The following is a 19,644-nucleotide window of genomic DNA, read 5'->3' as shown; positions in this document are numbered from 1 at the left end:
CATGAACTTCTTGAGTAGAGAAAGTTGCCTTTTGCAAAACCAAATGGCCATCCCATATTTACCAAGTAGGCAACAATATTTGTAGAATATTTTCTTGAAGGGCCTGATGTTTTATGGGTTATAACAGTCTTCTTCTGATCCTTGTAGTAGGAAGAGAGCCTAAGACATAAGCCCTTGTATTAGAGGCTTGGTATTATGTAGGACCTGCTCACAGAATCTGGCAAGAACAGGGCTAGTAATGCAAAAATACACATTCCTAAGAGGTGCTAAGCACAAAGTACTTACGCAAACACATCCTGATATCAAGTTGTACCAGAACATTCCAATATTAAGGATGGTACATAAACATTTCCCAAGAATAACAGGAACACACTGATCCCTCCTAAAAGATAGCACGTAATAAAAATGTTTTAATTGAACCAACGTGTACAAGGTGATGGGTAATAACTAGCCACCTTGGGGCAGTAACTAACTGTGTCAGAGCCAGTACTAACTTGTTTGTATTAGGGTATAAAAATGTATTTCAGAGGGAGTATCTTTGTCCAGCTGAGGGGGGAATGGAAAGTCCTGCCAGTTACTGAGTTGCGTCCATTGTCATGGGCATACATGTCTTAGTATTCTCATAGAGTCTGCCAGGTGCTATTACCGCACTTTGCTGACAATAAATCTGGCAGGGTGCCTTCTTACCTTAACGGATCTTGTGGTTATTGGGCGGTTCACTCCAGTTCTGCTGTGCTGGCTGTTTGTGCAGAGCTGGGGCAGCATACAAAAAACCCACACAGATGCAGCCGAACATCTAACCACAATCCTTAAACTCTGTACACTGCCCCACAGTTTGGATTATGGGGGTGTGAATATCAGTGTGCAGCAACGTACAGCTCTGTAACTCCTCCCATGTGAAAACTACATTACATTAACTTAGTCCTATTTGAAGAGGATTACATTAATGCGAACTAGGAACCTTCTAGTTTGCACCCACAGCACTTCAGTGCTGGTTGCTGTTCACACCCCTGTAATCTGAACTGTGCGGTAGTGTAGATGAGCCCAAAGTATTGCTGACAAATGTAACTTTTCATAAGCTGCAAAATGATGGGTGAGTAAATAGGGCATAGCTACTAAGGGTGATGCATACATTGCTTTCTTCTAGAAATGTTTGCTCATTTAAAATTGATAAAATCAAACAATACCAGTTAAGGTAGGAAGATTAAATGAAGTGGGGAAGGAATAAAATAAGGTGGAGAAATAATGCAAACTGGAAAAAACCAAAGCTACTTTCCACCTCTTCCTGCTGCCAAACGAAGGAAAAAACCCTCCTCTTCAGTACAGAGTTCTGTTGCATTACAGAAGAACTCAGTATTCTGTCTTTTCTTGTTACTCTCCTCCCTGCTTCAAAATTAGCATAACTGGTCACTAAATAATATATCCCACTCTTGCTATGTAAGATGTGGAGCTGTACCAATCTTCTTGGAATGCTGTTCAGATAATAGCTTTCATTGGGGCTTCCTTGTCCTAATACCTGTGTTGTTGAACACCGTTTTAACATCTATTGGCAGAGGGGAAAATCATGTTATTTTACACTCTGTCTTGGTTTCTGATCTACTTAGTAAGCACATACTTTCTTTCTAATTAAGAAGTTATAAGGAGGCAAATCTTACACACCACTCATTTTGAGGTAATTGGTTCAACGTTGCCTTTGAGGTTTTAAGAATTTTTTCATTTGTGGTTGACAGTAATCAGTCATAAGCTGAAATTTGCAGTATTAAGACAGGCTGAATTCTTTCCAGTTTTGCATCCTACTAAAGGTATTAGAGGTTTTATGAAATTATATAATAATGTTAGAGAGAGGATGGTTAATTAAACAAATGAAAGTGAAATCTCACATTTATTGAACACTGAATTGACCATTCATTAACTGTTATGATTTTTAGCAAGGTATTGTATTAGCTGGCTGTATTGTATTTAGCAAGGTATTGTATTAGCTGGCTGTATTTCAAGGAATCCCTGTTGAGGTTACAGGGACAAACCATCCCGATGTGTCGAAAGAATAGTAAATATGGCAGGTGACCAGCTTGGCTTAACGGTGAAATCCTAGCGGATCTTAAGCATAAAAAAGAAGCTTACAAGAAGTGGAAGGTTGGACATATGACCAGGGAAGAGTATAAAAATATTGCTCGGGCATGTAGGAGTGAAATCAGGAGGGCCAAATCGCACCTGGAGCTGCAGCTAGCAAGAGATGTTAAGAGTAACAAGAAGGGTTTCTTCAGGTATGTTGGCAACAAGAAGAAAGCCAAGGAAAGTGTGGGCCCCTTAATGAATGAGGGAGGCAACCTAGTGACAGAGGATGTGGAAAAAGCTAATGTACTAAATGCTTTTTTTGCCTCTGTCTTCACTAACAAGGTCAGCTCCCAGACTGCTGCGCTGGGCATCACAACATGGGGAATAGATGGCCAGCCCTCTGTGGAGAAAGAGGTGATTAGGGACTATTTAGAAAAGCTGGACGTGCACAAGTCCATGGGGCCGGACGAGTTGCATCCGAGAGTGCTGAAGGAATTGGCGGCTGTGATTGCAGAGCCATTGGCCATTATCTTTGAAAACTCGTGGCGAACGGGGGAAGTCCCGGATGACTGGAAAAAGGCTAATGTAGTGCCAATCTTTAAAAAAGGGGAGAAGGAGGATCCTGGGAACTACAGGCCAGTCAGCCTCACCTCAGTCCCTGGAAAAATCATGGAGCAGGTCCTCAAAGAATCAATCCTGAAGCACTTGCATGAGAGGAAAGTGATCAGGAACAGTCAGCATGGATTCCCCAAGGGAAGGTCATGCCTGACTAATCTAATCACCTTCTATGATGAGATTACTGGATCTGTGGATGAAGGGAAAGCAGTAGATGTATTGTTTCTTGACTTTAGCAAAGCTTTTGACACAGTCTCCCACAATATTCTTGTCAGCAAGTTAAAGAAGTATGGGCTGGATGAATGCACTATAAGGTGGGTAGAAAGTTGGCTAGATTGTCGGGCTCAACAGGTAGTGATCAATGGCTCCATGTCTAGTTGGCAGCCGGTGTCCAGTGGAGTGCCCCAGGGGTCGGTCCTGGGGCCAGTTTTGTTCAATATCTTCATAAATGATCTGGAGGATGGTGTGGTTTGCACTCTCAGCAAATTTGCGGATGATACTAAACTGGGAGGAGTGGTAGATACGCTGAAGGGCAGGGATAGGATACAGAGGGACCTAGACAAATTGGAGGATTGGGCCAAAAGAAATCTGATGAGGTTCAATAAGGATAAGTGCAGGGTCCTGCACTTAGGACGGAAGAACCCAATGCACAGCTACAGACTAGGGACCGAATGGCTAGGCAGCAGCTCTGCGGAAAAGGACCTGGGGTGACAGTGGACGAGAAGCTGGATATGAGTCAGCAGTGTGCCCTTGTTGCCAAGAAGGCCAATGGCATTTTGGGATGTATAAGTAGGGGCATAGCCAGCAGATCGAGGGACGTGATCGTCCCCCTCTATTCGACATTGGTGAGGCCTCATCTGGAGTACTGTGTCCAGTTTTGGGCCCAACGCTACAAGAAGGATATGGATAAATTGGAAAGAGTCCAGCGAAGGGCAACAAAACTGATTAGGGGTCTGGAACACATGACTTATGAGGAGAGGCTGAGGGAACTGGGATTGTTTAGTCTGCGGAAGAGAAGAATGAGGGGGGATTTGATAGCTGCTTTCAACTACCTGAGAGGTGGTTCCAGAGAGGATGGTTCTAGACTATTCTCAGTGGTAGAAGAGGACTGGACAAGGAGTAATGGTCTCAAGTTGCAGTGGGGGAGGTTTAGGTTGGATATTAGGAAAAACTTTTTCACTTGCAGGGTGGTGAAACACTGGAATGCGTTGCCTAGGGAGGTGGTGGAATCTCCTTCCTTAGAAGTTTTTAAGGTCAGGCTTGACAAAGCCCTGGCTGGGATGATTTAATTGGGGATTGGTCCTGCTTTTGAGCAGAGGGTTGGACTAGATGACCTCCTAAGGTCCCTTCCAACCCTGATATTCTATGATTCTATGATTGTATAGAACAATACATGTGGTTATATAATGTCATTTTTCTTTGACTGTATCTACTGATCTCTTCAAAGATTCCCCAACATATGTCCAGTCAGACATCGGGCTTTGCTATGCAGGCAATGTGGAAATCTCTGGAGAAGCTTTTCTGGAGGATCTGAAAATTCAGGTTAGATACTATTCTTTGTATATCACCATGCTACTGTGATTCTATGAGTGAGCTATATTAATATATATTTTTTATTTCCTTTTCCCCTCATCTCCAGTATGTTCTGATATGGCATTTGCTTATATGCCATGTTCAGTGGTAAGTACCAACAGGCAATATGAGCATGTAGCTCAGACATTTTCCTAGTATCTGTTTCCTGCAGTTGCCATTCTACCTTTTACATGTTCCCAGCTGCTAGCGTCATGCTGCACTTCATCTGAACTTTACCTCTTATGGTTTGCAGGCCTACTTTTATCTTGTTATTGTAAAAGTGATAAATAAGAGAAACACACACCTCTACAAACACTATCAAAAGAACCACTTTCCATTTCTACATTGTTCCTGTATTAGTTTTTTGTTTCATATGTTGAATTTAATGATTCAATAAATGCTTTTGGTGCTAAGAAGGCCTGGTTATGTCATTTTGGAAGATGTGGATTTGGCCCTGTTGAGTGGAATCTAAGATGCATTTTAGTAATTATTCCTGATGCCTTAACAATTGTAGCAAGCTTTTGGACAAGAAAACATAACTAACTGAATAGATTTTTATAAATTCCACTGCAAAGGGCACATTATTCACCCAACTGGTTGTTCCATTTTCACTGCATGGGGAAGGGTGACTATCATCTTAACTGTGCTCCATATTACATGTCACTTTTAGGTTAGACTGGAACAGCTTGGTTTCAGCCAAACGCTTTTCGTATGGCCGACGAATATGAAAGGCCATGCTGAACATTTACATCCTTTATGCACATCAAAGAAACCAACTCAGAATGGAAACAGCGGTGTGCATTTGATATACCTTTTGCAGAAGAGTAGGGAAAGCTTACTCTGCATCTGGCTGGAGTGATCATGTCTCATCTCATTCACTTTTAAAACCAAAATATAAACGAGTCTGTAAGTGTTTTCAAAGAATCTCAGAAACTATATGTTAAACTGAGGAATGTTGGGGAGGGAGTTCACTCAGATTTGTTTTGGGGCTGAAAAGGAAATCCGCCCCTTGTAGTCCACACCAGACAGTAGTTAAGTGGACAATAGAGTAGAAGTAGATCTGTGTAAATTCATTCTCTATATTTCTGATTGCTTAAATACTGCACAGAGGATCAGTCAAATGGGTTACATTGTGTGGCATTACTACATCTTGGCAACTAAAATTATTGAAGAGATGTTTGGTTTTTTCAGGCCATGACCTTGCCATTCTTCCAGGAGCTCAGTGTCCCATCACCCGAGTTTCTCAGAGCCTGGACATTGGAAAGTAAGCGCCCAGGCAAGCTTTTACGAAACAACCAGCAACAACTCAAGTAGGTTTCTAATTGAACACTTAACCTTCAGTCTGTTGCAACGCTACATGACTGGATTGTGAGATGGATTGGTGGAGAAATATACCAGTTCAGTCAGTATTAACAGAAAACCCATTCCTGGTAATTTCAGTGTTGTGAGTTGAGTAACTGTTATAAATTAGATGTTTTTCATCTGGAATATCATGTTTTGTTTTTTTTATCAGGTTATGTTTATTGGTTATGCTGACTTTTTCTTTAGAATTTTTGAAATGCAGTATGCACCTGATTGGATTTTTTTTTCCTCGTGTTGCTTTCAAACAGGCTATGACTTTAGTTTCCAACTCAACATAAGATAGTTTTGCCATCCCTTTAAACTGTAACTTGTCAAATTATAACACATGATTTTTAAATATTAAAAAAACAAAACCAAGGTGTAATCTTAATAAAACTCATTTGTCTTTCTTTATTAGTGAATATAAACTGGGAGGCAGAACAGAAATCTGTATTGAGCCTTTACAGAAGGAAGAGAATCTGGGGTAAGTACTACAAATTCCTATTAGTATTTTATTGATGTACCTTACTAGATGAGACTTAATCTAGCAGTTCTTAACTTAAAACTTTCAGTCAGGGTTCCAGCCAGTGCTTTGTTCTAGGATATTTATTTCACAAACAGATTATTTTACTTCTTATTTCCCAGCAGAACTATTCCTTAGAAGGAAAAGAATTGATCAGGAATGTGCATGGCTCCTGGAAGCTTGATTCGCAAGAACTTTGTTACCCCTTATTTTATTTTTTCTGATCACAGCCCCAGTGACTTGCTGCTTCGGGTGCAGATGGGCATACCTGGGGAGAGGGATTACTACCACTCTGTGGATTTGGTGTGGGATATCTCCAAAGAATGCACAGCATGGGCACTGAGGCATAGACTTGCTGCTCACTATTCTCTCCCTGTGGAGAAAATCGAAATTGCAAAATACTTCCCTGAGAAGTTTGAGTGGATGACAGTCTCCAGCTGGGTAAGATCTGAAATGACAGAGGAACTAATTTGGGACTGGAATGACAGATGCCAACAATTTTACTTTGTGCAGAGACTGTTAATATAAAAGTAAAGTAGGAAAGTTTAAATACTTTTGAACACACATTTCATTCAGTATTACCCATCAGGTGGATTTGGAAGTGAATGGGGTTGGTTATTCTTTAAGGGCTTGATCCAACTCTTCCTGATTTCAGTGGAAGGACAATGAGTTCAGTTACATCCTATGCCAGTAGAACCGGGGTGCCATTTATGAGCCCCCACGCCATTTCATACCTGAGGTCTGCTCACATCGCTCACCCTAACCCCAGACAGAGCTCTTAACTGCAACACAACTTGAGTGTGATATGTGATGAATTCTGTGCTGCTCACAGCTTCCACTTTTGTGGCAAGGAGTTTGTCTATGAACAGAGGCAGGGTGATTAAGATAACAAACAAAAGACTTGTCGTTAAGTTAAATTAAGGATCATTAGATGATCCTGAAAGCATTGCCAGGTACTCTAGTTAAAAGATAGGAAACAAAGGGTAGGAATAAATTATGAGAATGGAGAGAAGTAAACAGTGGTGTCTTCCAGGGGTCTCTACTGGGACCAGTACTGTTCGACATATTCATAAATGATCTGGAAAAAGGGATAAACAGTGAGGTGGCAAAATTTGCAGGTGATACAAAGTTACTCAAGATAGTTAAGTCCAAAGCTGACTGCAAAGAGTTACAAAGGGATCTCACAAAACTGGGTGACTGGGCAACACAATGGCAGATGAAATTCAGTGGTGACAAATGCAAAGTAATGCACATTGCAAAGTATAATCCCAACTACATATACAAGATGATGGAATCTAAATTAGCTGTTACCCGTCAAGAAAGAGATCTTGGAGTCATTGTGGATAGTTCTCCTGAAAACATCTGCTCAATGTGCAATGGTAATAAAAAAAAGTTAACAGAGTGTAGGGAATCATTAGGAAAGGGATAGATAAGAAGACAGAAAATATCATATTACTTCTATATAAATCCATAGTACGCCCACATCTTGAAGACTGCAGGCAGATTTGGTCACTCCATCTCAAAAAAGATATATTGGATTTGGAAAAGGTACTGAAACTGGCAACAGAAACGATTAGGGGTACGGAATGGCTTCCTTATTAGGAGAGATCAATAAGACTGGTTTCAGAGTAGCAGCTGTGTTAGTCTGTATCAGCAAAAAGAACAGGAGTACTTGCGGCTCCTTAGAGACTAACAAATTTATTAGTGCATAAGCTTTCGTGGGCTACAGCCCGTTTCATTGGCTGCATAGAATGGAACATATAATAAGAATATATATATATATATACATACACACACACACACAGAGAAGGTGGAAGTTGCCATACAAATTGTAAGATGCTAATTAATTAAGATGAGCTATTATCAACAGGAGAAAAAAACTTTTGTAGTGATAATCAAGATGGCCCATTTAGACAGTTGACAAGAAGGTGTGAGGATACTTAACATGGGGAAATAGATTCAATATACTGAACTTCCACCTTCTCTGTATGTGTATATGTATATCTTCTTACTATATGTTCCATTCTATGCATCCGATGAAGTGCGCTGTAGCCCACGAAAGCTTATGCTCTAATAAATTTGTTAGTCTCTACGGTGCCACAAGTACTCCTGTTTTTTTTTGTAGTTAACTGATTATAAATGCAGTATAATCTAGACCTCCTTTGTTGGAGGGATGTGGGAAATTTAAAGTATGTGTATGGAGAAGAGGAAGGATAAGTGGGAAACCTCATGGTGAATGAGGGTACGGGGACCTCTGGAGGAAAACTTGTTGACATAGGTACATATGCAATTCTAAGAATAAATAAGACTCTTCAGTTGCTGAAGAGCAGCTGCCCCCAGGAGTTTTATACCTTAGAAGGTTCAGAGGGGTAGCCATGTTAGTCTGGATCTGTAAAAGCAGCAAAGAGTCCTGTGGCACCTTATAGACTAACAGACGTATTGAAGCATGAGCTTTCGTGGGTGAATACCAACTTGGTCGGATGACATGCATCCGACGAAGTGGGTTTTCACCCACGAAAGCTCATGCTCCAATACATCTGTTAGTCTATAAGGTGCCACAGGACTCTTTGCCGCTCATACCTTAGAAGGTGAAACCAACAAAAATCAGTTTAAGAATCTCTGAAATCTCTAGGCTTAGGACATGTGAACACTTTTTGATACTTTGGCTTTATTCAGACCCAGCAAATTTCAAAGAGGAAACGGAAGAAAAAACAGGAGAGTTTGCAGTCAGCACCCTTTCACCTGAAAGATGGAGACATTATCGGTGTAAAGGTAAACTTAAGAATTAACACAGTTGTGAAAATAGCTGGGATTTAACAGCCAGTTGTATTAATGAACAAGCACGTAGCTTCAACAGTGATAATATCCACTGTGTCCTGATTTCTGCCTCATTCTTCTGTATTCCTTTGCATGGGTATGACAGAGACTGCATATAAACATCTGTCACAACTTTGTGTGAGACTGGGGACAGGGCACTGTTCCTGTTGCTGCCTCTCCTAATGCTCGTTACCAGCCTAATGGAAGAGTGCGTAGGGTACTGTGGGGATCCCACCACCCTGTATTATTTCAGATTCAGTAACCCAAGTGGTTTGGTGCAAAGATTGTAAGTTTTAAAAAAAATGTTCAATCAAATGAACTATATTAAACTACTAAGAGGCTGATATAATATGAGAACTAAAAATAAACTAATGCACTCAATACCTTCTGGCAACAGAATCTCCTACTTGAGGATGGTAAGGACTTCAGTACTGTGAGAGATGATATTGGAAAGGAGACGCAGAGGCAGCTTGCAATGGAAAAAAAGAAAAGGTATTTATTACAGTATTTTTGTGTTCTCAGATATGTAAAGGGGTTTACCAGCTTTCACAGATTTTTAGTGCTGTGATATTTTGTCTGAGGCAGAAGATGTAACTAAGGATAGTCAACGCCTAGTAACAGTCGTCAGTCCTGACAGGACCAAAGGAGGTGCATTGAATAAAAGTAATTCAAAAACTTCTTGTTTTTAATACTATGTCTGCACCATGAACCCATTCAACATGTGGGGCTTCAGTTCTTCTTCGAGTGATGGTCCCTGTTGTATTCCACTGAGGGTAATGTGCATGTGCCCAGAGCTTTTCAAAGTAGTAGTGTCTGCTGGTCCGTGCATGTGCCCCTGCATTGCCCCGTGGATTCACCTGAGGTGATAAAGGGCAGGGTGAACCGACTGCATCTTTAGTTCCTTTTCACTACCGCATGGTCCAAGTTGGAGCTTCAGCTGTCCTTTCATCCTTGGTGATGCATTTTCCAAACTTTTCTCAAAAAAATGTTTCTATTCTTTATGTAGTCAGGATTTTGTTGTTTTATGTAGTACTTTTCTTGTTTTTGAAAGTCTTCAAGTCTCCAAACTCAGAACGTTGCCTTGGTGGTTCCCCGCCAAAAAATTCCTTGCCTCCAGCAACCCACCTCTGAGTACTGGAGTATGACAGAGAGGCCAGGATTCCTGCCCTTCTTTGTTCTCCCCCAACGATGAACACCAGCACTGTCTGTAGTGCTTGGGGGAAGCCCACACTATGTTCAGATATAGCATCTGTCTCTCCTTCCCTGCCCATACACGGGAAGGCAGAGCCCTCCACTTTAAGAAGTACCTCCTGGAGGTCACCATCAGGCCATAGTCAGACCCTGGCCGGGGAATCCTCCCTCCCCTCCATACATCACTCTGAACACTCCAAGAGTACACCTCCTGCCACGGAACCCCAGACTGGCTCCACCAGTACCAGTGCTATGCACCCATGCCAGAGTCGAGCCATGAGTCACTGACGCACACACATAAACATGGCAGTAGCTCTTCCTCCAGGTCTAAGAAAGGTGCTCTGCTGTCCATGAGCTCTGGCCAAGAAGGGGCACCATGCTCCAAGACCCACAAGAGTGACAAAAGCCTGCATTGCTCGCCAGATCCACCAGTCCTGGTTATGGATCAGCACACCCGGGCACCAGCTCCACCGGCATCCAGTGAATGCCGGTCTTGGAACCAGTGAATCTTACTGGCCCTGGTTCTGTCCATCGATCGGGTGCGGTTGACTCCAAGGAGACTTGCAACCACTCCCGGGCCTCATGAACTGTTGACAATGGGAAACATGCACTCTCTGCGTGCCCCAGTATTCTCTCCTCCTAAGAGGGGCCCATCTCCGTACACAATATTCCACCTTTTGGCTGTGTTCATACGACACTCTTGGGTCCGTCCGCACCACCACTGATGCAGGACTCCAATTCCTCCATGGAGTCTGATGGCCCAGACATTACATATGGCCCGCCACTTCCGTAACGAAGACATGACTATCAGAAGGTCCCATGGCAATACCCTCCCTTACCTTAACCCAGGAGCCTCTGGTATCTCTGGACTACACAGCTGTAACAGTATGGCCAGAATCAACCAGGCTGGCCATATTGGCGCTCGTGGCCCTAATATTTGCCTTCAGAACTGTCCTGTTCAATACAGGAGGACTCTCCCATATCACCAACCTGTTCTTCGCTAAGTAGATGCTCAGAACCAGGATTAGATGATGCCCTGATCACCCATACTGGCGGATCCAGAGGAAGTCCCTCAACATCCCTGGATGAGACTGTGTTGTCAATCTCCCCCAGCCAGCTACCATCAATTTCAAGAGCCTACTACATAGGATAGCTCATGCCCTTGAAATACCGTGGGAAGAGATGCAGGACAAGCAGTGCCACCTATTAGACATTTTTCATACTTCGATACTGGCCAGAGTGGCCCTACTGAGCAATGAGGACATTCTGCAACCTATACCCACTGTGTGGCAGACCCTGGCCATGTGTGCCTCCAACTGCGAAAGGGGCGGACAAAAGGTACTGTGTCCTACCCAAAGAGTGCAAGTCCCTGTTCTCTCTTCCTCTGCCCAACTCCCTGGTGATTCAGGCTGCTATGCAGCTTGCTATACAACAGCACCCACGCTCCACCCCAACTGACCAAGAGGGCAAGAGACTGGACCTTCTCTTCAGCCAGCCTCCAGTTCTGGATCTCGAACCTTCTGGTGCTAATGGCCATATACGAGTTCTTACACTATGGACAGATGGTAAAATCCACAGATAAGCTACCAGGATCATTTTGAATTCCAAGCTAGTTTAGAGCAGGGGTCTCCAAACTCAATTTACCTTGAGCCAGTGCCAGTCCTCAAATCCTCCCAGCAGGCCAATAATGTCACTCATGCTGCCCAGAACCCACCCCTCAAAATTCCACCCCCCTCCCCCCCACACCTGCCTAAGACTCTGGGGAGGAGAGTCACAGAATCCATGACTTCTGCAATCTCCGTGAAAGAGTCGCAGGCTTAGTCATGAGGAGCGAATCCTGTTTACACTCCTCAGGTGGGCTTCAGCAGGGGAAGTGGGGCAGTGGGGCGGGGCCTCAGGTGGAAGGGACAGGCAAGGCCAGGGACTAGCTTCCCTGAGCCCACGGTTCACCTGGTGCCCGTGCCGTTTTGACTTATAACTGCCCCATGAGTCTTCACAAAGGTTTTTCTCTATGGTAGCGGGTCACCTCCAGCAACAAGGAGTCCTTGTCTTTCTGTACCTAGATGACTGGCTGCTGGTGTCACAGTCCAGAAAAGAAGCTCAGGAATTGACATCCCAACTTGTTTTACTCTTCCCTAAGAATGAGCATCAATGTAGAAAAATTGACTTTGCTCTATATACAATTCCTAGAATTCATAGGAGCGTGTATCAATGCAGCCTCCACACATGCCTATATGCCAAAAGACAGGTTCCAGCGCTTACTGGACCTGATCATCTTTGGTGACTTCAGTCCCTCTGTCTCAGCCAGAACTTGCCTTTCCCTCCTCGCTAACATTGTAGCGTGTATGTAGATCACACACTTTGCTTATCTACAACTCTGGCTACAATCTACTCCCCCATGTGCCCATCCATGGACATCCCTCTCACCATTCCACCGGAAGTCATCTGTTCCCTTTAGTGGTGGACAAACCCACTCCAAGTTTGCTCCAGGATACCTTTCCTCCTGTCTTCACCGAGTGTTTACAATTATAACGGATGCATCATCCGAGGGCTGGGGCACCCACATGAGAGATCGTATGACACAAGGCACTTGGATTGCCCAAGAAGCCAGGATGCACATCAACATTCTCAAACTACGAGCAGTATGCAAGGCATGCCACATATTCTTAACAGCTGTCTGTTCTCATCATGTCCTGGCCATGTCTGACAACACCACTGCAGTTTACTACATAAACAAGCAAGGTGGCACACGGTCCCCAGCACTGTATGCGGAAGTGGTACGCCTCTGGAAATGGTGCATGTCATATCATATACTCCTGGCTGCAGCCTACCTTGCAGGAACCCAGAATGTGATTGCCAATACTCTCAGCAGAAACTTTGCAACCAACCGCAAATGGGTGCTGCACAATGCAGTTCATGGATGTTTTCAGCTTCTGGGGAACTCTGACCAGAGACTCTTCGCATCTCACACCAACACCAGTTGCTCCAGGGGAGGTCTTGGTACCCACTTGTATAGGGAATGCACTGATCGTTGACTAGTTGGACTGGAACAACAGTCTTCCCTCCACTGCCACTCCTACCACTCATTTTTCGCCAACTCAGACGGGAGAGGGCGACAGTCATCCTGCTTGCCCCATATTGGCTTTGTCAGTTCTGGTTCCCTCTTCTTCTCTGCATGTCAAAGCATCCCACGCTCCCACTACTAGTGTTCCCCAAGTTACTTATTCAACACGATGGCAAACTCGGACACCCTGATCCAAGGGCACTCCACCTGACAGCTTGGTTTTTTGGATGGACGCCTCTGCTAGCACAAGGCTGCTTGCCAACAGTCTGTGATATCCTCTCCAATAGCAGAAAGGATCGCCGTGTGGAGTCCTATCAGGCCAAGTGGTCTCATTTCGTTGCCTGGGCCCAATATAGAGGTCATGCCCCCGAAGTTCTGGGCATCCCTGTGCTATTGAACTACCTTCTGTCTCTAAAGGCCTCAGGGCTTGCCCTCAGCACCATCAAAGTGCACGTTGCAATCATTAGTGGCTTCCAGCCTCCTGTGGAAAGGCATTCCATCTTTACCCACCCCTTGTTTGCCAGATCTTGGAAGCCCCGCCCCTCTTTGAACCTCTGGCCTAGCTGTCTTTCTCTTCTCTCTAAGAAAGTAACTTTCCTAGTTGCGATTACTTCTGCAAGGAGGGTTGGTGAACTGGGGCCTATGATGGCAGATCCCCCATTCACCACATTCCATAAGAACAAGGTCTCCTTATGCACCTACATCCCAAGTTTCTACCAAAGATGGTTTCCTGCTTCCACCTCAATCAACCTATACACCTACCCACTTTCTTTCCCAAACCACATACCTCAGATGAGGAATGGCAGCTTCATTCCCTCAATTTCGGTAGGACTCTGGCCTTTTACCTGCGAAGAACCAAACCATTCCAGAAGTCTTCCAGACTGTTTGTTGCTGGAGCAGAGAGAACTAAAGGGCAGGCCATCTCCATCCAGAGAACCTTGAAGTGAGTCTCAGGATTCATTACGCTCTGCTATCAACTATCAGGATAGTCCCCACAAGGTGGATCCGGGCCCGTTACACAATAGCACAGGCATCATCTATGGCCACGCTCCAGGACGTACCCCTTGCGGACCTATGTAAGGCAACCAGGTGGAGTTCGGTACACATCTTTTCATTATGCGCTAGTGCATGATTCTGTGATGGATACCGTGTTCGATGTAGCAGTCCGCCCCTTCATGGTTCCGTCCTCTTCCTGGCACCCTCCTTGAAACTAGGTACTGCTTGTTAATCACCCTCTGTGGAATACAATAGGGGCCATCACTTGAAGAAGAAAGGGAGGTTTCTTACCTGTAACTGGAGGTTCTTCAAGATGTGTGGCCACTAGCTGTATTCCAATCCCAGCCTCCTTCCCCTCTGCTGTGGATATGGTAGGTAGAGAAGGAACTAAAGATGTGGTCGATCTGCCCCATCCTTTATCGCCTCGGGCGAAATCACGAGGTAATGCAGGGGCGCGTGCACAGACCAACAGACATTGCCACTTTGAAAAAATCCAGTTCTAGGTGCATGGTATGTATGCATTACCCTCAGTGGAATACAGATAGGGACCACACATCTTGACGAATCTCGTGTTACACGTAAGTAACCTTCCCTTCTCCCCTAGCTTGCATTTTGTGTGTCCATTCTGATTTTGTAGCATGTTTCACCCACTTTGCACAGGTTGACCTCCCAAGATACAGAGCAATGGAAAAATCAGCCCTTTGTTCATCTGGGGCACACTTAAATACACAATTAGCAAGTGTCAGAGTGCAGTGTCATCTTTGCCAAAGTAGTAATCAGGTTCCAAATTGATTTACAGCTTCCTATAAGTACACTATTAGCACTACAGCTTAATGCTAATATCACCGTGTGATTTTCTTATAGCCGACAAGCACAGCGTTTACAGAACGATGTTTTCTCTGAGGGGAAGGTAGCTACTAAGCATCGTAAACCGGAAGTGGCTCTTTCCATCAATGTGGGAATCTTCAGATAGCATTGGACAGGTGATTTGCTGAGTGACCCTTGCCAATGATGTACTGAATTAGAATGGAGTACCTCAACTGGACCGGCAGAGGGATGCTCTTCTCAGAAGTGTCCTGAGTCTCTGCTGAGACAACTGGCTATAGGATTCAGGACAGCTCTGTATTTCCTGTAATCTATATTGGTGAAATGCTTTAGCATTCCTTTATCAATGTGGAACTTACTCTCAGGCTAGATAAATGCACTTTATCAATGAGAAAATGGATGACTATATTACATAATCTTTCAGTGACTATTTTGTAATAATCATATGTATTTTTCTCTGACATTGCTATCCTATACCATCACTACAAAACTATTTTTTCATGCAGGCATGTAACTTCTAAAAGGAATTGTTTGACTCTTTTGACTTCTGAAATCTTAGGTTCTGTTCACATGCCTGGTTGATAAATCTGAGCTTTGACAGTTTAAATCAAAATTGGGTTCATGCTCCCCCCTCTCTCTCTCTGCAGCCATTTTGTTGATAAATATAATTTCTGCAGCACTAGTAATTCTAGCAGTAGCCCAACAGCAAACTGCTAATAGTTTTCCATCTGAGCCCTGCAGAAGTGACTGATTTAAACAGTGTATGTGACATTTCAGTACTTGCCTTCTCTGTTACATTAAATCTTTCCATTGTGCAGCAAGTCCAAACTCTACTCCTTGCCATATAATGAAGCTCTCTGTTCATCAGGAACATGAGCAGAAACTGATTTCAGCATTTCCTTAATCTCTAGAACAAATACACTAAGCTGGCCAAAGTAAGAAGCAAATGGGTTCAAAATCTATAAAACTCTGGAGAGCTGTGTCTGTAAAATAGAAATATATAGTCACTGTGCTGGTTTTCTTCTCTAGATGCCTCATCCTTTTTCATTATAGACTAAGTTATTAAAAATTTGAGGAGAGAAAGAGAGTATTTGATGGAATACTGAATTTTTTTTACTCAGGAAAAGGTTGTGATTATTTTAAATTAAATGGACCTTTGTAATTTTTGCTTGACTGACTTGATAGCCCTCAATAGGTTAAAAGAAAAAAAAAAGGCCAAAAAAGGTTTCCCCTCTGGGTGTTGTACAGCTGGGAATACATCCCCAATAATACAAGGGGTATGTACAACCGAAACAGGATACGTGGTTGCTTCTAATACCAGCTAAACACTGTGCTGTCCAAGGCTGTTGTGGGTTATGGTAAATAAAACATTCACTGCATTATTGTCAGTAGTTCTTGCTCGATGATGAGACTACACTTTTCTACCACTGTGTGGGGTAACTGGGATCATTACAGTTAATTAATTCTCAGTATCTTTATGTCAAATATTTTTCAGTGCTTACAATTACTAAACTCTTTTTTTATAGGTTTCAGAGTAACAGCCGTGTTAGTCTGTATTCGCAAAAAGAAAAGGAGTACTTGTGGCACCTTAGAGACTAACCAATTTATTAGAGCATAAGCTTTCGTGAGCTACAGCTCATTTCATCAGATGCATATCGTGGAAACTGCAGTCATAGAATAATAGAATATCAGGGTTGGAAGGGACCCCAGAAGGTCATCTAGTCCAACCCCCTGCTCAAAGCAGGACCAATTCCCAGTTAAATAATCCCAGCCAGGGCTTTGTCAAGCCTGACCTTAAAAACCTCTAAGGAAGGAGATTCTACCACCTCCCTAGGTAACGCATTCCAGTGTTTCACCACCCTCTTAGTGAAAAAGTTTTTCCTAATATCCAATCTAAACCTCCCCCACTGCAACTTGAGACCATTACTCCTCGTTCTGTCATCTGCTACCATTGAGAACAGTCTAGAGCCATCCTCTTTGGAACCCCCTTTCAGGTAGTTGAAAGCAGCTATCAAATCCCCCCTCATTCTTCTCTTCTGCAGGCTAAACAATCCCAGCTCCCTCAGCCTCTCCTCATAACTCATGTGTTCCAGTCCCCTAATCATTTGTGTTGCCCTTCGCTGGACTCTCTCCAATTTATCCACATCCTTCTTGAAGTGTGGGGCCCAAAACTGGACACAGTACTCCAGATGAGGCCTCACCAATGTCGAATAGGACACAGTACTCCAGATGAGGCCTCACCAATGTCGAATAGAATAGTCCACGATATAGAATAGTCCACGATATGCATCTGATGAAGTGAGCTGTAGCTCACGAAAGCTTATGCTCTAATAAATTGGTTAGTCTCTAAGGTGCCACAAGTACTCCTTTTCTTTTTTTATATGTTCCCTTATAGTACATGCATCATCATTTGATTTGCCGTCAGGTTCAGTGGTTTCTTCATTTGGTGTTGATACACTGAATTAACCAAACACTGGAGCATATATCGTTTGTAATAAACTGTACTTTTTTTTAAACATATCTGTGATGATAGGCTGAGAATAGGATATATAAATTAAAAATAACCACATATCCTTAACTGAGCTACAATGAAGTGTTCATCACGTGCTACAAGTTTGCCTCTCTCTGTTAGAAGGCTGGGAAAATTAATTATCTGATCAGATACACTACAAAACCTTGCACTCATGGCTGGAAAAGCCCCTGTAAACTATTGAAAGGAAGTGTTCAAACAATTTCTGAAAAAGAAAGTTAAATGTTTTCATTATAATTCAACTACTGCTGCCAAAGTGACTGGATACAGTACCTGTATTGATTTAGAGTATGCTACTAAATCTTGTATAGTTTATTTTGTAAGTATAGTAATCTTAGTAGTAGAAGACCTCATTATGGTGACTATTAAAACTTTGGGAGAGAAGTGGGAAAATCCTGCTGTTAAGGTGAGCAGAATTCTTCTGTTTTGGACAGAGTTTGAGTAACTGAGTCCCCTGCCTTCAGGCTCTGATTCAGCCAAACACTTCAGCATATGCTTAACTTTCAGCATGTGAACAGTCCGGACTCACTGTGGCTGCATATGTGCTTTAAATTAAGTAGGTGCTTAAGTCCTTTCTTGAATTGGGGCATTAGTCGGGGGGAGGAAGGGGATATTTTAATCTTAAATAAAGAGTAGAACCAAATAATTAGAGCCAAGTGCAGTTGAATTATGTAATGCTAGATTTATGGAAGGATTCTCTCCTAAGACTTGGCAGAGGTCAGCAAAGTTGTCTCCCTCAAACTGACCTTGTTTTCCAAAGCCTTTTTCATTTTACATACATTTTGTTAAGCCACACATTTTTCAGAAGACACTTCACATAATGAGTACCAAGATTAAAATTATGATAAATAAGGAAAGAATTTGTGTGCTTGCAAGCTATTTCATTACATTATATTTAATTTGCTGACATTTTTATTACTCTGTTCCTATGTTGGACAGTTCTACTATCCTTTCTCTTTCCACCTTCCTTTAATAAGTGAAGTTTGTACTTTTCAGAAGACATGAAGCTCAGAGAAATTTAGATATAGATTAAGTACTTAAGGGGGTGTTGTAATATGTGCCTTTATTGAAGTGTAGTGTACCAATGACTGCACTGGACCAATACTGGGTTATTGTTTTTAATGCTGGCTTGAAAGACTTTAAGAGAAGTCATTGTGGATCAGCCCACAACAAGGACTTTTGTTAAAGGGGAAAATACCTTTTTAAAATTGAGTTTTCATGATTCCACAGTTTTACAGTTATGCTCCAATGTGAGGAGAAGTGTTGCTCCTTATTTCCCAAGTATGCTTCAGAAACTGAATAAAGAATTGTTTGTTTATTTTTTATATATATATATATATATATAAACAAACAAATGTTTCACTCATGCTCTTTGTACCATAGCATACATTTTAGATTGGTTACCAAACCACCAGAATAATACTAATGAACATGGAGAAAAAATAAATGAATGACTATCCAAAATGTCTGAAATACTCAGCTATTTTAAAATTTATTTTCAACAATTAAAATAAATAGCTTGGATGAATAGGAGGTGAGATTCTGTGAAAAGAACTATTCATTTTGCTCGTTTTCATAATGCTCCAAGATGTGTATCTAGGCCTGACTATTTTATATTCATCCCAATTTTCAAACAGACTTACTTCCTAGTACAGCAGTCTGATCCACACTGGCAGATCTGGGTGGAGCTCCATTGGCTTCTCTCCATTGAGTTTTCCTAGGCATGTTCCATTGCATGACTGAGGCTTTGTGTATACTGATAACTGAAACCGTTTGAAAACGAGTATTTGTGGCACCTTAGAGACTAACAAATTTATTTGAGCGTAAGCTTTCGTGAGCTACAGCTCACTTCATCGGATGCATTCAGACTGCTGTAGTTCACGAAAGCTTATGCTCAAATAAATTTGTTAGTCTCTAAGGTGCCACAAGTACTCCTTTTCTTTTTGCGAATACAGACTAACACGGCTGCTACTCTGAAACTGTTAGATTTTCCCCATCTTCAAAAAAAGACTGCTAACTTATTGCCCCATAAATTTAACTTCCCTAGTATACTTCTGTTAATCTGTTCATTCTCTCTCTCGAAATATCACAAACCTTCTGGAGATCAGTGAACCC

At 42.6% G+C, this 19,644-nt stretch overlaps 1 protein-coding gene across 11 annotated transcripts in view; it reads left to right on the top strand.

Moving 5' to 3' along the window:
- Window positions 1-16,378, top strand: part of USP40 (ubiquitin specific peptidase 40) — a 59,020-nt gene extending 42,642 nt beyond the window's left edge. For 5 of the 11 annotated variants that reach the window (XM_073306855.2, XM_073306857.2, XM_073306854.2 and 2 more), the window contains 7 exons: window positions 4,118-4,212; window positions 5,434-5,552; window positions 6,002-6,067; window positions 6,337-6,547; window positions 8,783-8,878; window positions 9,321-9,415; window positions 15,039-16,378. In XM_073306855.2, coding sequence (XP_073162956.1) covers window positions 4,118-4,212; window positions 5,434-5,552; window positions 6,002-6,067; window positions 6,337-6,547; window positions 8,783-8,878; window positions 9,321-9,415; window positions 15,039-15,147 — 791 coding nt within the window. In that variant the 3' untranslated portion in view covers window positions 15,148-16,378. The other 6 variants (XR_012154394.2, XR_012154395.2, XM_073306858.1 and 3 more) reach the window with 6 other exon arrangements.
- The last annotated feature ends 3,266 nt before the right edge of the window (window positions 16,379-19,644 follow it).

This window comes from Lepidochelys kempii, chromosome 11 (genome assembly GCF_965140285.1).
Source record: "Lepidochelys kempii isolate rLepKem1 chromosome 11, rLepKem1.hap1, whole genome shotgun sequence".
Classification (NCBI taxonomy): domain Eukaryota; kingdom Metazoa; phylum Chordata; order Testudines; family Cheloniidae; genus Lepidochelys; species Lepidochelys kempii.
Note: the sequence above shows the minus strand (reverse complement) of the source record. Positions and strands in the feature narration are given on the sequence as shown.